At 38.5% G+C, this 21,163-nt stretch overlaps 1 protein-coding gene across 2 annotated transcripts in view; it reads left to right on the top strand.

Annotated features, from left to right (window-relative positions):
- The window catches only part of LOC149288340 (visinin-like protein 1), a 47,788-nt gene extending 27,916 nt beyond the window's left edge, over positions 1-19,872 (top strand). Inside the window, exons 2-3 of one of the 2 annotated variants that reach the window (XM_089491830.1) lie at positions 12,380-12,595; positions 19,675-19,872. In XM_089491830.1, coding sequence (XP_089347956.1) covers positions 12,380-12,595; positions 19,675-19,872 — 414 coding nt within the window. The remainder of the gene's footprint in view (positions 1-12,379; positions 12,596-19,674) is intronic. The other variant, XM_089491831.1, reaches the window with a different exon arrangement.
- Positions 19,873-21,163: the final 1,291 nt, after the last annotated feature.

The following is a 21,163-nucleotide window of genomic DNA, read 5'->3' as shown; positions in this document are numbered from 1 at the left end:
AATCATGAGGCGACCCTGGCACTTTGCCAGAGAAGCGGCAAAGCGGCTGAGTATAGGGCTCATGTGGCCAGTGGCCCCCCAGGAATGTTCCCGATGTGTTAGAAGGCCAGTCCAGACCTGTTTTTGGGGTCAAATAGTACAGACTTGACTGTTTGGCTGATGTGATGTATAAACTATCTGTCTTGTGAGTCAGCTATATGGATTCTATATAATTTCTGGTTTCATGATGGACCATAGATTCCATATAAGCAAAGACAGAGTAAATAAAGTTTTGAAGGTTTTTTTGGACTTGGATCATACGCCCAGATTTTCTGCACATGTTAATCATCGGATTCTCTTATGTTCTTCAACATAAATATTTGCTGAAACATAATAGAAATATGGGGCATTATGTAAATATGGAATTTCTCCATGGTAACCAAAAAAAAAGCTTTTTCAGAATTCCTCTGTACAGCTATTTCCTTTCTGTTTTCTTTGTGTTGTGATGTGATATATCGTATTTAACAATAGTCGTTGTCTTCATAAAATATTGATTTATAATCCACGGGTCTTTTGTGAGCATGGTGGCCTATCATAAATTGGAGAGTCACATGGTCAACACTTATTAGAGGGTTGATATTTATTATAATATCAGGGTTGGTTGTCCTCATTGATACTCTTTTGGTATAAATCCTCGTCGGGTTTATACTCCACGGTGTTATCGTCTAAAGACTAGTCTTGCAAACACTAAAAGCAATGTAATCGGGGAGAAAGCCACAGCCAACACACTTAATAACCCTCCGGTCCCTTAATATAGCCGTCAGATATTACTTTGTTGCTTAGCAAATGACCCTTGAGTTTGCTCGCGATCTCTTTTTTTTATCCTCTTTGCACTTACACTTTTAAATCCTTGAAAACTGAATTTTGTAGTAGTAGCAGTCCATATCTTGTAAATTGTTGGATTAAGGCTCAGAAAGCCCTCAGCTGTTCCAGAGGCAGTAGGTTTATATATTCACTCCGCTTGATATTAGGTCTAAGAGGTCGCAGCCCATAAACTGTTTGTGCTCTGTGTTTAAAACAACTGGGTGTTATATACCGTATTTGCTCGATTATAAGACGAATCCTCAAATCTGAATATTAATTTAGGAAAAAAAAGAAAAAGCCTGAATATAAGACGACCCTATAGGAAAAAAGTTTTACCAGTAAATGTAAATTCATCTAAACTATTTTTTTCAATAAAAGCTATGATTGCCCCCCCAGTTATGCACATCTGCCCCAGAAATGCCTTATACCCCCTATATGCCACTGTGCCCCATGATATGCCTTTTAACCCTATATGCCACTGTGCCCCATGATATGCCTTTTGATCCCCTATGTGCCACTCTGCCTCCAGAAATGCCTTATACCCCTATATGCCACTCTGGCATTAAGGGGGTTAAAAGGCATATTATGGGGCAGAGTGGCAAATAGGGAGGTTTAAGGCATTTCAGGAGGCAGAGTGGCGTATAGAGCGTTAAAAAGGCATTTCTGGAGGCAGAGTGGCATTCAGGGGGTTAAAAGGCATTTCATAGAACACTCTGCCTACAGAAATGCCTTATGCCCCCATTTAACACTCCCCTGCCCCCCCCAAACTTACCGGTGCTTCTGACTCCCCTGTCATGCAGCCGGGGCAGCGTGTAGATGTCTAGGGCTCCAAATGAGAGGGCTCCAATTGGGAGCTAGGTTTTCTTTTTATGATTTGGTTTTTGGGGTTTAAGCGGTTAAAATAAAGTGCTGTTTTGTGCAAAGCTGCTGTTCCTGACTCTGATTGTCCTAGAGGACTGTGCTTAGGACCCCTAAAAGTGACATGTATGGCCCTCATGCTATAGGGTTTGTCACAATATATATATATACGCAGTGTCTGACTCATACAGGTTTCCTAAACAAGGGTAGCACCACCAGCCATCAAGCAAACATCCCTATACAAGGACATGTGGCACCGGGCAGAAGTATAATCCATAGTGTTAATCGGCCAATTGGAGAAATCTCTAGATTGTAAGCTCCTTTGAGCAGGACCCTTGTTAAATTGTTATGTTATATACTACTTATATCCTGTCTACCTGCTGTACAGTGCTACGGAAGTTGATGGCACTATATAAAACAATAAATAATAGTAATAATTAGCGATCCCCTTTTTAACCAGCCCATTGAGCTAAACCTGATCCTGATCATGTAAAAAAGGCAGAGTGGCCCATGTCATCTAAACCAGAATACACCACTGTACCAAAGTTCTAATGGTCCCACTAAACAAAATGTTTGTTGGGACACCAGACAGTGGGGAATATGCCTAGCATATGCAGTGTCCTTGAAATATGGAACTCTATGTATACGTACTACTCTTTACAATATTGGTATTAAGTTTCAATGTATTGAGCCGAGAACATTACTGTGTGCCCTGATTAATTTAATTCTATATATATATATATATATATATGTATATATATATATATATATAAATATATGTAAAAACATATATTTATATCATATATATAGTTTTTTTATATGTGTACATAAGTTTCCGGGTGAAATTGTAAAAGAAAGGTAATTTTGCCTGATACTGCATTATATTCAGATCATCAGCTTTCACAGAGCAGCTCAATAAATGCAAATGTACAGAAAGTGTTTCTTTCAGGTAAACTGTGGGGAGCGAGACCTTAGCAAGCAGTAAATTAATTGATTTTCAATTGCAGCTGTTCTTTAATTAGATCAGAGCGAGGCTCATCCAGCGATGGTCAACCTACTTCTTCGGTATGAGCTACACTTGCCAATCAATATCTCACGGCTACTCGGTGGAAATGATTAATACCAAATATTACAGAGAGTTGCTGATGCTGAGATTTTTTTATGTGCCTATTTTATTTTATTTTTTAATTTTTGTCAAAAAAGTATTATCCAAATAGCTATTTGTGCAACCAAAGTATGTTCTTCTCTTTTTTCTTAGAGAATTGGTATTGCGGAGACTAGTGTCATTCGCCGTTCTTAATCTTTACACAGACCAGATGGAAATGCAGATATTTTTTCCTTCTCTAGTCTTGTGGGTCATTTGTGGACCTTTGAGATTCTTCTGACCCCTTTCTGACATCTGGCGGTGTGATTAAAGCTGTACCGAGGAGCAAGCCTTATTTTCTCGGGTTAAGTCGGCATGGAAGGAGCAGCATAACAACCTCTGACGCATCACAAAACAGAGAACATATGGCATGAGCAAATTAAACGAGAAACGCCGTCACATCTAGCCGGGAGAGAACGTATCGGGAACTTTTTGGGCTGCTGTAAATTTTCATGGCTGAGGATGATGTGGGCTTTAGTCCAACATAGTGTGCTGCCTCATCCGATGCGTCGCTTAAAGGAATATGCACCTTATGTTCAGCTTCCCTATATACGTTAGAAGGAGTTAGAGCTGAGAGATTTTTCCAATTTCCAAGTCAATAAACCTAAGTAATGGTGTTTACTGATTTAAATAACACTATTAGCCCACCTTATATGTATAGCATTCTTCTTCTATTTGTGAAGAGATGCTCCAGGCATGTTATGCACTTTAATGTGTGTGGTCCCTTTAAATTTGTATGGCGATGCCTTGCAAATGCATTGCTGGTCCTACAGAACCCCCCATATGAATTTGCCCCTTTCTCATCCACCATCCCATTTTCCATGCAGCAAGTATGTTCGGCCAAACTATACCATATAGCAGGGGTGTCCAACATGCGGCCCTGCTACTTACCAGTGGGAGGGTCTTTTGTACTGCAAAGAGGAAGCGGAACCCAGCAGAGTTCATGTGACATCACATGACTCTGCTCCAGTCCTGCTTCCTCTGTGCAGTACCAGAGAACGCAGAGGGAGGCTGCGCCCCCTGCTGAAGTCTGTGAGCGGAGGAGCTGCAGTGCAGGTAACGGGGTGGGAGAGGGTGTTTGAATGAGTATGCGTGATTGAGGGAATGAATCTGAATGAATGAGTATATGAATGAATGAGTGTGTGTGTGATAAAAGATGAGAGTTGGTACCGTGTTAGCCGTAGAATTACAGGAGACAAGTGGAGTTTGAATGATACCTTTATTGGCTAACTGAGTAAATATAGATTGCAAGCTTTCAAGACCTCTCAGGTCCCTTCATCAGGCATGTTATACAATAATGTGAAAAACCTCTCTTTAAGTATCAGTCAAACAGTATGGTTACAATTGGGTAACATCAAATGTCTAAGACAAGGTTCTTTGATCAGTCAATAGTGTTAAAATCAGAGGTGGATTGGAGTCATAAAAGGAGGTGTCAGGAGGTATTCACAACTCTAATGGGGTCAGGTTGTGTGCATGTCTGGTTTGTTATCTACAAAGTGATAATGGGATACAAATTCCCTATCCCGGTTGAGGCCAGCATTTAAAGAGTTAAATTTAAGTATTAATTTAACCTCCCATATTTTTCTCTCCCTCTGAGTTTTGAACAGTCCCATTAATACAGCCAGTCTAATGTCACTGATGCTATGTCCATTTGTTAGCAATCACACTCCTATCATGCCAAGTCAGCCAGTACATGCTGAAACCTAGCTAGCTGCCCCCCTTGTGTATTGATGCTGCCAGCAGTTTGGGGTCTGCACATCACTTACAGCCACCCTGTGCCAGCATGTACTGGTTGACTTGGCATGATAGGAGTGTGATTGCTAACAGCAATCACAGTCCCATCATGCCTAGGTTCCAGCATTTACTGGTTGGATATGTAAGTGCTGCTAACAGCAATCACAGCAAGCACAGATCCATCATGCCTAGGTACCAGCATTTACTCGTTGCCTGTCATGCCAAGCATTTTTTTTGTCCAATTGTGGTGTGTTACCTACTTTTATTAAAAATGTGAGTTTTTATTATTATTTTTAAAGGTGGGGGTCATTTTCGGTTTTGGCTAAGTGAATGTTTTGGTGCAGAAGTTTCATTTTGGTGCATCCCTAGAATAAATAGAACTATTTAATTTTTAATTATCCAGAATCCTGAATTTGTAGTCACAAAACTTTCTACGCCCAGAAATCAGTGAGAGGAAGAGTAAAGGTTTTGTGTCGTTTTCTTTATTTTAATCTGCATATTTCATTAAAGGCCATATTTTCTCACAGTGAATGAGTGCGGCCCGCGCACGTATACAATTCTGATGAAGTGGCCCACTGCAGAAAAACACCCCTGCCATATAGCATTATTATTTTTAACTTTCCCTTAAAAATCAGAACTGTTTTATTCTGTACAGCCTTGAAGAATATGTAAATTAAATAATAATAATAATACAAATAATAATTTGGGATATTTAGTGCCCTTTTGTCCACATTCTTTAAATCATCCTTCTAATATAAAACACAATTATTAAAATGGAAGTTTTACCTTAAAAGGAACCCTTAATGGTGGGATTTAAAAAGATTGCTTTAAGAATTCTAACTGGCAGAGCAACTTAACAGAAATCAGATAAAATCACGGGCATGAGAAGCGAATTTGTTGACGAGATGAGCCTGATATACAGTGACAGTTTCAGGTAGTGAGCGGGGAGATGAAAGCAACATCTGCGGACAGAATAAGTTATAAATAGAGAGAGCAGAGGACTAGAAATCCGAATATTACAAATTAGACATGTTGTGCTTCCCGTGCAAGTTTTGCTGGGGATGTTTTTCTGACGGATTTCAATACAACAGATGCTGAAATGCCAACATTATTAACACAGATGGCTGTGCAATGCAAATTGTATTAACGTGTGTGTCCTTTTTACTTATATAATGTACCATGATCCGTTGGAACAGGAAGGATTGAGGAACCCGAAACCATGTCCCGTAACCCCCAAACACTGAGAACCTCCCGGCGGTCCGGAGGAATTCACCCGAAAGATTCTGCTTGACAGATGCCTTTGCAAAGTGATCAAATAAGATTTAAGGTTATTTTGGTGATTAAAGGGAATGTGAGGACAGCTGAGGCATATAATGGCTAGGAACTATGGGTTGAGGGCATAAAAAGTGAAAATATGATATATATATATCTAATATATATATATATATATATATATCTATATATATGTCGAGGAACTTCAGAATTCTAAAAATGCACCCATTCCAGTAGGATTTGTGAATTCCTCTGCAAGCTTTTTTTTTTTGGTGTGGGCAGGTAATGGTTAAAAGTCTTGCATTAAAAAATTAAAATAAAACAAAAATCTGGGATTTGAGCAGTTGGTTAAAGGCAAACTTTGGTAGCATTTGCTACATTGTTATTCTCACAGCGTTCGCTAAACAAGTGAAAGAAGTAACCGTCAGTGCTTAAGGCCCGCTAGGCAGACATAGCATCTTCCCGCGCTGCTCCTTACAGCCCCGTCGGCTGGAGATGAAAGCAAGCGGAAAGCTTAGAAGTGGTTGCTATGTGATTTAAACCTGAACCTGCTACCAGCATGGCACATTTATAGCAAAATCTTCTGCTACGTGAAAAAGACACAGAAGCAACTGAAAAAGACTTCGGGGTTTTTTTCACCATAATGAGAGAAAACACTGTTCTTAGACCTTTTTAACACGGCAAATCCGGCATTCAAGACGCACAACGCCAACACACAGCAGTGGCTTTAAGAGAAGTATTTATTCTGACCGTGTTCTCTTGTATTTTGCCAGGAGTATTTTCCTAAAATTTACTGAAATAGTTAAACAATAGCCTGGTTTTAAACCAGCTATTTTAGGGGTACAATCTAGTCGCCAAAATTGTATTTTATTTTTTTTATGTATGGTGCTACTGCTCGGTTCTCATTGAATACACATTTTCTTCCTTAAAACACTTCTATTTTTTGCATAATACTTTGTGTGTGTTTTTTCAGCCCAATGTACTAGACAAACACCTTATCATACTGTCTGTGGTTAACAATACCGTGAATTATTTGTAATAACTCAGATGCAGTGCCGACCAAGGCCGCTCCCTCTGAAATGACGTCCTATTCGGGTGGTGACAGGGGCAGAATATTTCAAATGGTGACCCTGATGTAGGCCATATTACTACCGTATACGTTGGTACCACTAATGGGCTCTGGAATACTCCATAAACTGAAAAAGCATTTGATTTTTATAAGAGGCCTGAGATGGCAAAGGCAGGCTGCTTCAGGGGCAGAGGTGGCACAAGCAGGCTGCTAAAGGGGCAGAGGTGGCGGAAGCAGGCCGCTTTAAGGGGAGAGGTGGCACGGGCAGGCTGTTTTAGGGGCAGCAGTAACACAGGCAGGCTGTTTTAGGGGCAGAGGCCTACCATCTCAATGTCTGGCTTAGTGTATAGTGATGGGAGTTATGCTGCACTACCGTCACCGTCTGGCCTGGTGTATAGTTGTGGGAGCTACACTGTTCCACCATCAGTGTGTGGCTCAGTATATAGTTATGCTGTACCATATCTTTTCAGTAAAATATTATTTATTTAAACTATTTTAAGTTAATAATTTACTTTTTCAGATTTCTAGTTTTTTTTAAGTTGACAAATTTGTGAAATCAATATTCTTGCCAACATTAATTGTGTGTGGGGGGGTGCCACATACAGGTTCCACCCCGGGTGCCAAATACTCTAGGTACGCTCCTGCCCTCAATCAGATGCAGAAAGTCTAGTCAGGTAAGAAACAGCCGATACCTGTTCTTACTCAACTTTCAGTGTTTATTTATGAAAAAAAAATGAAACAAAGACATTTATAATTGTTATCCAAGCTGTTTATCCAATTAAATGTTATCAGGTATGGCTTTTATATTAGAAAATATTTACAGCTTTAATGCTTCATTAAATAATACAAAGGAGTATAATTATAATTTTACATGGGACTTCACACACGTTGGAACACACAAAGGAAGATAATGAGAGGACATGTTTCTGTTCGTTCAAGTGAAGCAGAAAGGCTTGGCATGTATTTAATCTCAATTGAAGTATATTAATACCCTCATTGAATCATGACATACTTCTGGAGCTTAGAGATTGGCATGAATACAAATGCAGAATTGGAAACTGGCAAATTAAACAAGAATTACATAATCAGATTTAAGTATTTAGTTATTTATGCAACAAAGTCTATTAGGGTTATGTGTAAAAAGACGTACCTGGGAACTTCTCGAGTTTGACTTGGAGTCTCTGGGTCATTTTTCTCTTTCCCTGGACAGAGGAATGGTGTTTGTCCACTCCCTGTCCAAACTCTACACCTGAAATGTCCCAAATAGTACCCAGTAGGCATGTACAAATGAGCCAAAAACGATTCAGAGTTTTTTTTTCAGTTCGTTTTGGGCCCATTTATTTTCGGGCAACAAATGATGTTCCCTGCCTGTTCAGTTTGGCCACAAATTAGGAGGGCATTTTTAATTTGGGATCGAAATTCATTGCCTGGTGCTCTCTCACTCTCACTCTCTCACAATCTCCAAATGTTTCCCTACCTTGTGTGCCGACCACTTCCGCTTCTGCATCATCCTCCACTTCTTCAGCTTCTTTATCTTCTATCTTCTCGCTTCTTTATTCCATCTTCAATCGTTCGCATCTCCGCTGACATAACGAGGCAACTTCTGTGAAAATGGCGGCACTGTAGTGAAATCGTGAAAGACGACGTCACTGAAAGCGCCAGCTGAGGGCAATATGGTGGCGCTTAAGGTGACATCTGCTCATGAACTGGGGGCAATATGGAAGCACTTGCAATGACTTTCCCCTGAATGGAAGATCTGGGAGGACGACACTGCATTGCCGCCATTTTGGCAGAAGTTGCTGGGTTATGTCCGCAGAGATGCAGATGAAGAAAGAAGATACCAGATTAAGAATTGAAGATCAAGATAGAATAGAGAAGAGGTAGAAGATACAAGTTTAAGAAGATGCAGAAGAAGATGTGGAAGTGGAAGTAGTCGGCAGAAGCAGAAGTGGTTGGCAGAGAAACATTTAGAGAGTGTGAGAGAGAGTGAACGAGAATAAGAGTGTGAGTGAATGCGGACCAATGCTTTCAGCTTCGTTCTGTGCAATTCTTGAGGGGTCTGGCCTTGTTTTCAGGGCTTTGTATAAAAATTCGGTAACTTTGCAATTCGTATGAATCTCAATGCACAAGTCTGGTAGCTCATAATATTAATATGAGTCAATATTTTTGCAGTTTACTTTACTTCTGGGAACGGCAGCAAATTTTGCTGCACATTGTTTTGTGTGGTATCCTGCCATTTATATCACTCTACTGGGCATCCACTGAGTAATATTAAGAAAAAAGTAATTATTATAAAGTAATTATTTTGCATTCGGTTGTCCGGTTTCCTTATTATTTATGATTAGAAAGGAGATTCTAGCGCAAAAAGTAATTTTATCACCAATGTTGTTGGTTGCTATGGTGATAACACCACTTTTCAAACGCCACTAGAATCACTCCTTATACGCACTTCCAGTATGTGTGATCCACCGACTGGCTGTTGTGTATTCAGGGAGTGTTTCTTCCTTACAGCAAATTTACTTAACCTATTTTTTTGTTTTAAGGATCGGCTCAAATACTGATATTTCCCACTTGCCATTATGCAGTCATTGAATAACATTGTTTTATATCATATACATTTTTAAGGAAAATTGCTTTTGTGAGAACAAAATTACATTTACCGTATTGAAGAATCCAGCTAGAATGATTGAGTGCAAAGGCTGTTTGTAAAAATGGCTATTATTTATGCCAAATGTAATCCCTCATGTTATCATGCAGGCCCACAATTGCTACTCTGTCCTGATTTATTTTACTGAACTTTTAGTTTCAGGTGGACTGGAGCAAATAGTCTAACATTACTATATTTTTCCTTCTAAAAACTGTAAATCCAGCCCCCTCTGCAGAAACTATTCTATTTTATCCAGAGTTGACTTGAACACAAGGGCAAAAAAAGGATTCCGACAAATTCATTGTCACTCAACCTCACTCGGTCTGTCACACTCTCTCGCAGTCTCTCACACTCTCTTTCAACGTCTTCTTACCTTCTCCACCAACCGCTTCCATGTCCACGTCTCTTTTTCCTCAAAACTTCTTCTTTTCTTGCCTCTTCTTGTTCTTCTGCCTTCTTTCTTCTATCTTCTTTCTTGGTCCCCTTCTCCCCACTATGTGCTCCAGTAACCTGGCCTCCCAGGAGCACTTCTGCAAAAGCAACCTCCACACACCCTTTCCTTCTATTGGAAGAAGGAGGACAGGCTGTCCCCATGGGCCGCACAGTGACTCCGCTCTTTTGCAGAAGTACTTCAAGAGGCCAGAATAATGCAGATGGGTCTACAGAGAAAGAGAACTGTTTCAGCATCTGTCACTAGAGTCTGACTGGCATTGGAAACACTCACTTCGGAAAAATCTTTCCCTTTCAGCTTGGTCCTACAATGTTACAAATGGTAGAAATCATAGTGTTTCTTGGAACCACAGTTTTAGGGAAAGAAAAGAAATAAAAAAGAAAGAGAGAAAGAGAAAGAAAGAAGGAAACAAAGAGAAACAACGAAACTAACTTTCTAGTAGCATGCATTATTATTGATCACCATTTAATTATCTTTCACTTTCTGCCCATGCGCATGTGGGTCTCATTAGACCTCCTGGAACTGTCATTCAGATTGAGCTGGCAATCAGTAGAAGTGCTTGGCCAAAAACCTCACCTGCAAGCCAATTAGCTGGGGGCAAGGAAAAGATGGCAAATGCGTAGCAGAGGATTGTGTCCCTCGATGCATTTACAAGGGGGGAAAGTGTATATGATAGTTGGAAGGTAAATTTAATATTTAAATAAACTAAATATCTCAAAAATAATTGTACTCAATTAATAAATTGGTTATGACAGTTCTCCAATCAAGAACTGGAAATATAGAAAATAATTAGAGTGTTAAATAAGGAATATTGAATGAGCACGGCATGTGATACAGCATATGTTTCGATACGTACTGAACTTTGTTTTTTAGCATCTCAATGTTAATTCTCCTAAAGGATTTGATACAAAGAGCTGTAGGTTACCTCAGATACAGACCGGGCACCAGAATTTTTACCATCTGTCATGTGGACTGTGATAACTTTATGTGGGTCTTCGCTTTTTGTAGCTCACGTTCCAAAATCCTGGAGGGAAAATGTCACTGCAGTCAAGATTTTGGCCCGTATCGTTTATTTTTCCATTCTTTTTCCCAAAACGTGCCCGCTACCAGGTTGTAAATATTTCATGCTTATTTGTAACTTGAATCGACATATGAGGCACAAATTATTGGTGATTGTTTACACCTAAAAATAAATTGTGTAATATTTTTGGTTTTGTTATTAACATATAATTATTGCAACCGGAAATATAATGGCAATTATTTCCATTTTATGGGGTTTTCTGCTTCAAGGAAAATAAAAACCACCAAAAATAACGAGTACATTTAAACTTAAACCATATAAAAGAAACAATTCATGTTTAACCAGAATATAGCATTGTTCATTTCATACGTTCTCCAGTAGTACATTCAATATATCATTTAGAGTCTTGAGTCCTATTTACAAACATCCAAACCTATTTTACAGGCTCTCTTTCCTCAACTGCTCAGGACCCACACAAGGACCGTGACCGATTTATCCTTCGTGACTGGCTTGTTTTATTTCATTTCTGATTTGCCAAAATGCATTTTGATTTTTTTGTGTACCATATGATTTTATCAAATCGGTGGTTTTTTATTCCTCCTTCATTTATAGTGCTGGCTGTTCTCATAGAGAAAGAAGAAAATACTTCCGAGCCATTCACCCAATCCTACCTGCCCATTTTTTCTGACGTTATTTGTTTCTTAGCCTCATCTGTATTGTAAGATTTTTTTAGTTTGCTGAAAAGGTGATCCATAAGTGGAACTGCTTTCCGGCAGAAGTGATGAGGGAATTTAAACATGCGTGAGATCCAGAATCTTTCCTATTTGAGTTCCTCTAGTATTAACCTCAACCACTCCTAAGGATACTCAGTTTTATACACTACCATCAAACGTCTGCATTCGTCTTAGCCTTTCTAATACTTCTGTCCTGTTAACCCTTTGTGTATTTACATTTTCCTATCCACATCCCTTCTCTCTTGTATTCTGCCAAGCTATTGACAGTAAGACTTTTTTTAGCCTTTGCTCATAATTGAATCCTGTAAGCCATGTCCCATTTTAGTTGTCCTATTATGTATATTGTAATGAAGCAATATCATTTGATCAGAGAAATTGGCGGATCAATGCTTATTAGAGAAATCTTAAAAAACGTATACAAATTTTTGGAGATGCTGTTTACCAGATCAGTTCATTTGTTTCCATAATATGATATCAATGTCCTTCCCAAAATTGTATTTTTCGGCACAAAACTCATAACTAATGGGAATTATAAAAATTTCCATTGACGTACTTTGGCTTTTATACATATTATTAAAACTGAATTCTGTATTTTTTTTTCTCCAGTTCTTCCCGTATGGAGATGCATCAAAGTTTGCCCAGCACGCCTTTAGAACCTTTGATAAAAACGGGGACGGAACAATTGATTTTAGAGAGTTTATCTGCGCTCTGTCTATTACCTCAAGGGGAAGCTTTGAACAGAAACTTAACTGGGCCTTCAATATGTACGACTTGGATGGCGATGGTAAAATTACACGAGTGGAAATGTTGGAGATCATAGAGGTAGGTGACGCAAATGACTTTTTTTAAATAAAAATGAGTAAAAGTAGTTTACTGGGATTTACTAATTTGTTGAAATTTAATTTTATCAGAAAGGAGTTTCCTTTTGTTATGATAATGAAAATTCCATCTGATGAAATGCTAATATTGCATTTTTGCCCCATGTTGTGTTTTTATTTTGATTGAATCTCTTTAATTTGCTCCGTTAACAATATAGACATTTTCTGTTTATTGACCTTTTCCAAAATTGCTATGGCTAGGTCTATATTGAGGTCTTACAAGTCTTTTATTTCTTTTATATTGGCTCCCAATTTAATTAGGTTGTCTCTTTGAAGGGACACCTTAAAGTCCCATTAGAGACTAAAACTTCAAACTATCATCTATCATCAAAAATTCTTCTGCCTGTTTATTCTTTTTACTTCTTGGGAGTAGGAGAGTTTGTTTTGTATTAGAATCTTGCTTTTTTATCCCTTGGCCACTTTGAATCTATTTGATCGTCAGCAACCAAATTCATGTCCCCTGAAATCAGGAGAATACCTTTTTTAACCCCTTAAGGACAATGGGCGGTCCTTAAACCCATTGAAAATAATGCCTTTTGAGCCCGTACATGTACGGGCTTTGTCATTAAGGCGTTAATCGTATCATCGAGAAACTTTGAGGAAGCGTCTATATTTGCCAACGTATACAACATAGAATATATCTTACAGCCAACTACCAGGAATGTCCACATTTTATCTCTACAATTCATTTTACAATGAGTTTATCCCTATCGGAGGATAATATAGCCACCTCTTGGCTTTTTTGTCCGTTAAACGTTCGAGGCTACCGGATAGTTTAAGAATTACTTCTAATTGTAATCGGAGCCAGCTATTTTCCAATGCATCTCTAGCGCAAAGCAAAACATAATTGCATAGACTAGCATATGATAAAAGAACCCTCCTTTTTGTGGGCTGTTGCCATGTTCAAGTTTCAACGTTTCAAACATAAAGTCTTCTGAAGCTTAATTTTGCAAAGGTTTTGTAAGAGACAACGGAAGCCAATATTAAAAAAAAAATGAAGGGAAATACTTGTCTGACCTCTATATAGGTCTAGCAATTCTGGGAAAAGGCAATAAACAGAAAACTTTTCTATTATTAACGGAGCAAATTAGAGAGATTCAATCGAAAATAAAAAATGAAACTTGAGGATAAGGTCACAAATGTAATATTAGTGGGATTATTTAAAGATCTAGTCTTAAGCCTATATCTCCCCAAGCAAAAATAGCTGGCAGTGGCCTAGATTCCGATTTGGTTTGAGATAAACAACGGGACAAGACAATTTATTATATATTCTTTCTATGGAGCTCTTGGCAGCCTATATTCTCCAAACAGGACTCCTGTTGGCAGATCAGAAGCTCATGAAGTCAGATAAAGAAATCTTTTACTTGGGCATAAAATTAAACTTTGAATGGAATCAGTTAGTTAAGTAGCATTATAGTTTCTTTTTACAAGATCTGAAACAATTAACTATAAAATGGAAACATTTACATATCTCCTACTTCTTGGGAAGAATAAACATAATTAGATCTTAATTGTCGCCTACAATCGAATCTCTATTTAAAATGATTCCCTTCAGAGTTCCAAGGAAAATCTATTCCAAAAACCTTTTATATCTTATGTATGGGGTTCTAAAAGACCCCATATTGCTGTATTGATCTTCAACTCCCATTGATGTGCTTGGTGCTTATATTGAAACCTAGTTTTTTGGAGATTTTTTATTATTTAAATCGTTTCCTCAACTACAAGAAAGTAAGAATCTCTCAATTAGGAGAAATCCTCATATTTAAGAACAACTATAGAACTGATGAACGATAGTCCATTAGATACATTTCGCTAGAGTGATTGCAATCAGAGGACGTTAGCTAGAGCCAGAAGAGTTCTCAACACACACAAGAATAAAGGAAAAATGAGATCAGCGATTAGATGGGAGGATGACATTAATACATCATTTCCGGAAGAGTCCTGCTCAAATTGATATGTTTTATTAAGTAAATCTGTCTATTGTATCAACATACAAGAATCCCTTCTTATAACATTGCATAGGTGATATATGGTACCAGCTAAAGTCGATAAAAATCCCATGGCAAAACTTCGGAATTATGCTGGCGTTGTTTTACTGAAATTGGCACATCTGGTGGGATTGTCAAACAAATTCTACCCCTGAAAATAAGATAAATGAAGTATTGGGATTAACTTGCAAGCTTGATGTGAATCTTACCATTCGATCATTCTTATTCCATTTGGATCTATCCCAACTGAAAAACAAAAACCCTCTAAATACCTAATTAAAAATATCCTCATGGGTTCAATGCGTTGCTTAGCTAGACTCTGGAAAACTCTGGTGTAACCTAGCTGGGATGAAATAAACAGACAAGTTGATCACAAATACTTCATAAACTCTATAAGCACCATAAATAGTATAAATATCTAAAGTCACTGTGAGTTAATTTTTTTATCTTTTTATAACTGTGAAAATACTAATCATACAGATTGCTTGTGAGCGTGAATGCATGTTTAGCTTGTTTGCTCAGACTGTATATTTGTTCCTGCATCTGACCCATTGTTAAGAGTCATATGTACTGCAAATATATATTTGTTGATCTATGTTTTATATTTGCTTTTGTACATTCTTTTGAACATCGTAATAAAAATAAAAAAGTATGTGGACACCTGACCATCACACCTACTGTATATGAGCTTCTTGGACATCCCATTCCAATACCTTGGGAATACCCCCCCCACACACACACACACTTTGCACCAATAACAGTCTCCACTCCTCTGGGAAGGCTTTCCACAAATGTTTTTCTGTGGGAATTTGTGCCCATTCAGCCAAAAGAGCCTTTGTGAGGTCAGGCACTGATGTTGAACGAGAAGGCCTGGCTCCCAACTGGCCTTCCAATTCATCACAACGGTGATGGGGTTGAGGTCAGGGCTCTATGCAGACACTTGAGTACCTCCACACCAAATATCAAACCATCTCTATGTATACCTTGCTTTGTGCCCTGCTGGAACAGGACTTCTCCAAACAGGTGGCACAAAGTTGGATGCATAAAACCGGCCATCTGGCAGACCAATAGGCTGGTTACAATCAGACAATCTTTGTGTATCCAGCATGTGGCAGAACATGCAGCATTTATTGGCTGTTGGCCTTAAAGTGTCAGGACTGGTCCAAATCCCCAGTTCAGCCCTTGTTTTAGAGGTCCCACCCAAGCCACTAAAGCAGATATGGCCTAGTTTTAATTGGACCTGATTTCTTTATCCGTTCTACACATGTTTGTTGTCTTCTTGTAATAAGAAAAAGAATATAGCGTGAGGAAAATTGCCAAACACCATACGTAATTAAACATCATGTCCATGAAATCTGCCAACATAAAATCGTACTAATGGAAATTATTCATGGATTTCCTTAAGCACTAAGTGGATTTAAATGACGTTTGTGAGCTTAGGGCGAACCGTTCAACACCATGAAACCTACAGACTTTCAGCTGTTATTAAACTCAAAAGCCCATCATGCCTTGCTAGCCTTTAACTTTTACATCAGGTGAAATAAGCAAACTACATGGATGGAATGGTTCTTATGTTCTGTCAAATTCTATGTTGTTTTTGTTTAATGGGTTCTCCTTAGATGTGTTACACAGACCCCTGCAGACCATGTAGTGGAGGAAGACACCATGTCTATGGGCCCAAGACTGGTGTCTACTGATGTTGGTGCGACTGCCACTTGAATTAATTATATATTTATTTATCATCATGTATGCGGACGTGCCAACATTTTGACCTTTGCTCTCGGAACACAATACGACTGCCCCATTATTGAGGGATGGAGCGTTACTTAGCGTTCCACATTTTGTAAGCATAGTTTTAGGAAAATTACAAGCATGTGAATATATTTCCATGCAAAATTAATGTATAGTAATTAAGAGGAGTTAAATGTGACAAAAAGTAATCCTAAATAATGCCAGATGACAACTGCTGCCCTTCAGGTGCTATTTAGAAAGATTGTCTTTGTCACACCGTGCTGCAGTAAATGCATCATTCATGTGGTTAGACTGGATTCACGTGGCGGTGGGCGCTTTCACATGGAGAAGCCATGTGTGAAAAACTAAGTACACCCTTACTGTTTTCAAAGACAGGTGCTGCTAGTAAGATGTGCTTTATTAATTGATTATCAGCAAGTTTGACCACCTCTATAAAAGCTGAAGTTTTAGCAGTTTGCTGGTCTGGAGCATTCAGGTGTTAACACAACGCCAAGGAAGAAAGATATTCCAAAGAGAAACACCAATGGTATCACAGCTAAAGAGCTAACACACAGATATTGGGGATTTACAGCTGTAGCTGTACACAAAATCCATGTGCAAATAGCGCAATAGATATTAATAACCGGATGTCCCGTGTTCTAAATCATCCAAAATAAATTCTTCCTCGTGCCACACACGTCCTCTTTGTGCAGAAAGAGAGCCGACAAAATACCGACCTCTGAGGAGTAATCTCTCCATTCAACTAAGCCCCATGGGGGGGGGGGCTGATCACTCAATAGGGCAGTTTGCCCCAGGTATAGAGGGACAGGGGCTCCACCACCTCCTTCCCCTACCTGCCACCCAAAAGCCTATGCCAGCATAGATTCTCTTAAATAAGAATTACTATAATAGGCTCTACAGGTTGGATAACCCCTCTGTCAGAATAAAACCATTCCTGTATATAATATTTAAGTAATTTATGCAAAATCATTTTCACTTCAACAAGTTTCAGTGCATTGTTTCTTGCTGGGTTTTTGTAGATCAACTAAATCATGAATAAGGTATTTAGCATGACCCAGTTTGATGCTCTCCAAGTTCCTCAGGGCAGATCTGCCTCCCGTAGTCTCTAAATGAATGCATAGTCTATCAGTGCCTCGCAATCTCAAATTAGGATTTCCTTTAAGGGGAATACCTTTGTAAGGAAAACATCTTGGTTCACAGAAAACATCCAGTATGATCTTTAGTGCCTTCTTAGTAATAGTTTTTCTATATAAAATTTAAAATGAGACCATATAACGCATTCATTTTCAGGTAAATGGTTTACTTGCAAAGTTTTGGTAAATTAGGGATTGTAGTGAATTGTAATTGTAAATTGGCTATTCCGATTTTCATGGTCCCAGCTCCGCAGTATTTGGCCAGAACATGTTTTTTTACTTTTTTAGAGCAAAAAATATTGTCAACTATTTATACAAGAGATGCATCACTTTTTGTGGAGCACTTTTTCATTCACATATCATTTCTTGGCATAATTGTTGGAATCTGTTTAATAATTTCTGGTAACAATGGAACGATTAGACAGGACATTCCAATAGTTATTATGGTGATCGCTCAACATTTTCAACTTTACACCAGAATTTCTTATTATTCATGATCCCCACTATATAAATAGGCAAACATTGATCTGGAGATGCACTAAAACTCATTATTCATCATATCCCTAAATTTATCATCTGAGCCTATAACCTTCACTACATTATTATTTATCCACTAAAGCAGGTGGCACCAGTATGCTTATGAAGGATCGATCCGAGACTTCTTGCAGGAGAAACATGGCGGGACTTCCCCCACTTGCATGCATAATGAAGCTGGTGAATTAAATTCCCAGTTTAGCGAGTAAATCCTTTTATGCACATATTATTATTTGTCCTATTCTAAAGTTACAGTTTTACTTCTTTTAATATTTTAATAACTGTATAGATCGTCGCCAGCCCTTGGCTTGTTGACCATACTGGTGTGTGTGTGTGTGGGGGGGGGTACGAGAGGCAGTAGCCAGGGTGCCGAATGTTTCCTAACCCACAAAATATGAGATTGAATGTGTCATCAAAATAACACAATGCGTTTTATGAAATGGCGTGAATAACTTTGATTGCAAGTATCAGGAGGAGGCAGCCTCTAGATTAAATTCGCTGCAGTTGATGCCTTTCTGGCAGTGAGCCCGGCACGGCAGCGCTAAGAGTTTAATAGCAATCCTTAAATCCATGTTGCAGACTTGACTGCTGGCTTTCATGTGTGTTTGATGTGCGTCTTTCTGTTGAAATGCTTCTAGAGAGCTTTGTGTGAGCTGTGAGATTGTTCCAGTATCAATTTCATCCATAAAGTTTTTTGTTTTTTTTCTGTAAGCGTTTTCACAATTTCAATGATAATTGGGAGTGTAATGGAGAGTTAATAATCGTTGATGAGGAGAGGAATATGTGTGGAGATGAGAGACAGGAATGTAGTTAAGTAGCGAAGTATCCCAAGTGTATGCCAAAACGGTGACCAGAGAATCTAGAATCCAGATGAGAACACTGTGGGCAGAGAAGGGCTGGCACCATTACGCCCAAGGGGCACGTCTAGTCAAGTGGCCCAGCAATAGAGAAGCAAAGAATACATCTGGTGGGCAGCACTTGTTGTGCACTATTCAGTTCTAAAGCAACAGTAAGATGCTGCAATGGAACCCCAAAAATGGGGCACGGAAAGGATCTAGGCATGATATAAATGGTGACTAACGTCATTTCATATGTTGTGTGTGTTTAGGTGTTTAGGTGTATTATCAACCAGGGGAAATTAACAATGAGCCAAGTCCTGCCATGGAGCCTAGTAGTAAAACATCCCAAAACACAAAACCAGACATGTCCAATGCTCACTGTTCAGAAAAAGAATGTATATAAAACAGATACAAGGAGCATCATGTAAATCCTTGTTGCTCTAGATGTCCTGGTGGATGTACATGGAATTGCAAGCAAAATACACAAAAAGATTTCAGGCAGTGGCCCAAGATCTTTAAATAAAGGCATCCAAGGGGAGGATCATTCCCTGGGATACCATGTTTCCAAGCAGATATAGACAAATAAGATCGATGCCAAATGTGGACTGAGGATGTATGACATCATAGCTTCATCATTCTGGCCCAACGCAACAAAATCAGATGTTGACAGAGCCAATTAGCCCAGTTTGTCAAAACTCCCAAAACAACCCTACACATCATAGTAATACACAACGGAATATATATTCATTGATCTCTGTTTTTTTTTGTCTTCCCAAGGCTATTTATAAAATGGTGGGCACCGTCATAATGATGAAAATGAACGAGGACGGCCTCACGCCCGAGCAGAGGGTAGACAAGATATTTAGCAAGATGGATAAGAACAAAGACGACCAAATCACGCTGGACGAATTCAAAGAAGCCGCAAAGAGCGACCCTTCCATTGTATTACTGCTGCAGTGTGACATTCAGAAATGAGCTCATCTGGAAACGTTCAGGACTGCACCGAAATCTTAATGTTCCATTCAGTTTGCAGCTATTTCCACGACTAAATTAAAAAAACGAAAACAAAAAAAATGACGACAAAAAAAAACAACAAAAAAAAAAAATTTCGCTTGGACTACCTATAAATGGACTTGCTTCTTGTGTTTGAAACACTTGTGTGCATGAGAATGTCATTTGCTAAAGAATTTTAAAAGTATATAATATATATATATATAAAAAAATGACTGCCACAATGTGAAGTTTGCAATGTGATTTCATAAAGTCCTATTTCTGGAAGCCTGTGCATCAGTAATGTACCGCTTAATGAAGATATTATTTATTGTCCTACTGATGCTAGCTCTGTGTCTCCTATACGGTTCGTGGTCGTAACACTGTTCTTCCTGCTCATCCCACCCGCTGTATAGTTAGACGGGGCAGGCGGAGAGGTCCCCGTCCCTCGGCTCACGTCTCGGCCCACGCACACACACACGTGCTTGTGATGTCAGTGAATATAAATGTAACTCATTTGCATGCCTGTTAGGTTTGCCTTAATTCTTACCTCATTGAAGACCCTTCCGGCATGGAAAGAAGAACCATGTCCGAGAAATAATAATAATTATTATTATTTATTGTTTTATATAGCGCCATCAAATTCCGTAGCGCTGTACAATGAGAAATCCAAAACCTACAAAGACCCTCCTGGAAATCATAACACAAATCAAGCTATCCATAGATTCTTCTCCCTGTCTTCGCATATAAAAAATGTATATATATATATATATATATATATATATATATATATATATATATATATATATATATATATATATATAAAAATATATACACATAAAGCTATACATATTTAATAAGAATTATATATATATGTTGTATTATGCTAAGACAGGATTTGTATATTTGCACACATAGAAAAAATATGTCGATGCGTATATATAAGTATATATATATTTATATATGCATATAGGTACATACATTATTATGCAATATATATATATACAGGTAATCACTTGTTTCTTTTGGTGTTGGGTGTAAAAACAGTATTTGTTTTATTGGAACTGTATTATTGATTTCTGCTTGAATTTTGAAAAGAGGTTTCACCATTCGCCCCCTAATAAATAATTTATAACATTTGACTCTTTCCCACCCATACCTACACTGTGTTGCCTAATCTAGGGGTGACCGCGGTGCGCACAAGGGTTCTTTTTCCGTGGAATAGTTTATGATAAGAATGTATAGCGCTGCTAAAAGGACTTCAGGTGCCATCTCG

The sequence above is a fragment of the Sceloporus occidentalis genome, unplaced genomic scaffold (genome assembly GCF_023333645.1).
Source record: "Sceloporus occidentalis isolate IW3139 unplaced genomic scaffold, rSceOcc1.0.p SCAF_52, whole genome shotgun sequence".
Taxonomy (NCBI): Eukaryota; Metazoa; Chordata; class Lepidosauria; order Squamata; family Phrynosomatidae; genus Sceloporus; species Sceloporus occidentalis.
This window is presented reverse-complemented; position numbering and strand designations above follow the sequence as displayed.